The 1,491-nt window shown below is 27.8% G+C and overlaps 1 protein-coding gene across 1 annotated transcript; it reads right to left on the reverse strand.

Annotated features, from left to right (window-relative positions):
• Positions 1 to 475: 475 nt before the first annotated feature.
• On the reverse strand, positions 476 to 1,124 carry LOC108488166 (uncharacterized). Its single transcript, XM_017792464.2, has one exon. The coding sequence runs from the start codon at positions 1,078 to 1,080 to the stop codon at positions 736 to 738; it is 345 nt and encodes a 114-aa protein (XP_017647953.1). The 5' UTR covers positions 1,081 to 1,124; the 3' UTR covers positions 476 to 735.
• Between the last annotated feature and the right edge of the window lie 367 nt (positions 1,125 to 1,491).

Raw genomic sequence — 1,491 nt, forward strand, 5'->3', positions numbered from 1 at the left:
ATGATTAAAAAATTAAAATGATTTGAAATTTATTTGTTTTATGAGACAAATGTCGTTATATTAATTGATATTTGAGTTTGGTTTTAATGTTTAATTTACAACTTAAAATTCTTTTTTTTATCTCAATTTAGGACATGAGTTTTTTAATTTGATACTTCAGTTTGTTTGGTCTCAATAAAGTACATATAGAGCATATCGTAAAATATTCATTGAATAGAATAATATTGTTTAATTTATATACCAAATTGAATATTAAAATCAAATTCATATATCAAATGATATATTAGCGTTGTTATAAAAATCTTTATACCATTATTATTATTATTAAAAAATAATTAGATGTAATAGTAAAATACATTGTAAACTTAATTAAGGAGAAAATATAAATTTAAATCTTAAAAATAACGTTATAGAACAAGATAGTTATCAACCTGAACCTGAATTCTCTCTCTTTAGACATCGCATTAGTCGAGGCTTAAATCACGGCTGTTAAATCTTTTGTTCAATTTTAAACATAATACAAAGCTATACCTGCTGGAAAATTGCACAAATGAAAAAGAAAAAAAAGAAAAGAAAAAAAGCTTATTATTCCAAAATCACAACAGTATCACTCTCCTTTTTTCTTTTTCTTTTAGCAGAACTCTCCTATTTTTAACCAAAACAAAATCATCAATTCTTATATATGCATATACATATATAAGCAGTATATGCATGTATATATATACATAAAATGTTTTAAGTGAGCAAAGGACGATGAATGGCAGCAGCAATGGTTCCATGATCATTACCACCACGGTTAAGCAATCGTCTCCAAGTTTTCAACTGATTAAAAACCTGTTTGTATACATCAACTCTTAAACCAGAAATACTAACCATCGCAGTTTTCTTCAACTTCTTCAATTTTCTACCAATCTTCAGCTTCAGCCTACATAATTTGATTCGAAAGAACGATGGTTTTCTTCTAGAATCAGCTTGTTCTAGCACTTTGTAAATCAAGAACTGAGCTCGTCTATGGATTATCTCATCTGGGTCTTCTTTATTCACCTTTGAATAACCATATGATCTCTTCAAAACAGACATGTTTTGGTTGTTTCCGGGGAAAATTTTATGGCCGGGAAAAAGTTTTGAGAGAAAACGTTGGAGGTGGAAGCAATATTTATAGGAGAAAAGTTAATATGGTGATGGAGTTGTGCATGTGAACTAACATTGACTTGGAAGGGGAATAATAATAAGGGTAAACTATACAAATGGTCACCCTACTATGTCTAAGTTTCTGTTTTGGTCATCTAATTTAAAAAAAATTCAATTTAGGCACTAACATTTAAATTCATTCCTATTTTGGTCACTCACGGTTGAATTGATAACGAGAAGCCTTTTTATAATCTGTATAATAACAAATTTAACCCTCAATATTTGCTTACTCTATCAATTTGATCCTAATTCTAAATAATTAAATAAATTTAACCTTCACATTTACAAATTCTATCAATT

This window comes from Gossypium arboreum, chromosome 10, assembly GCF_025698485.1.
Source record: "Gossypium arboreum isolate Shixiya-1 chromosome 10, ASM2569848v2, whole genome shotgun sequence".
Classification (NCBI taxonomy): Eukaryota; Viridiplantae; Streptophyta; class Magnoliopsida; order Malvales; family Malvaceae; genus Gossypium; species Gossypium arboreum.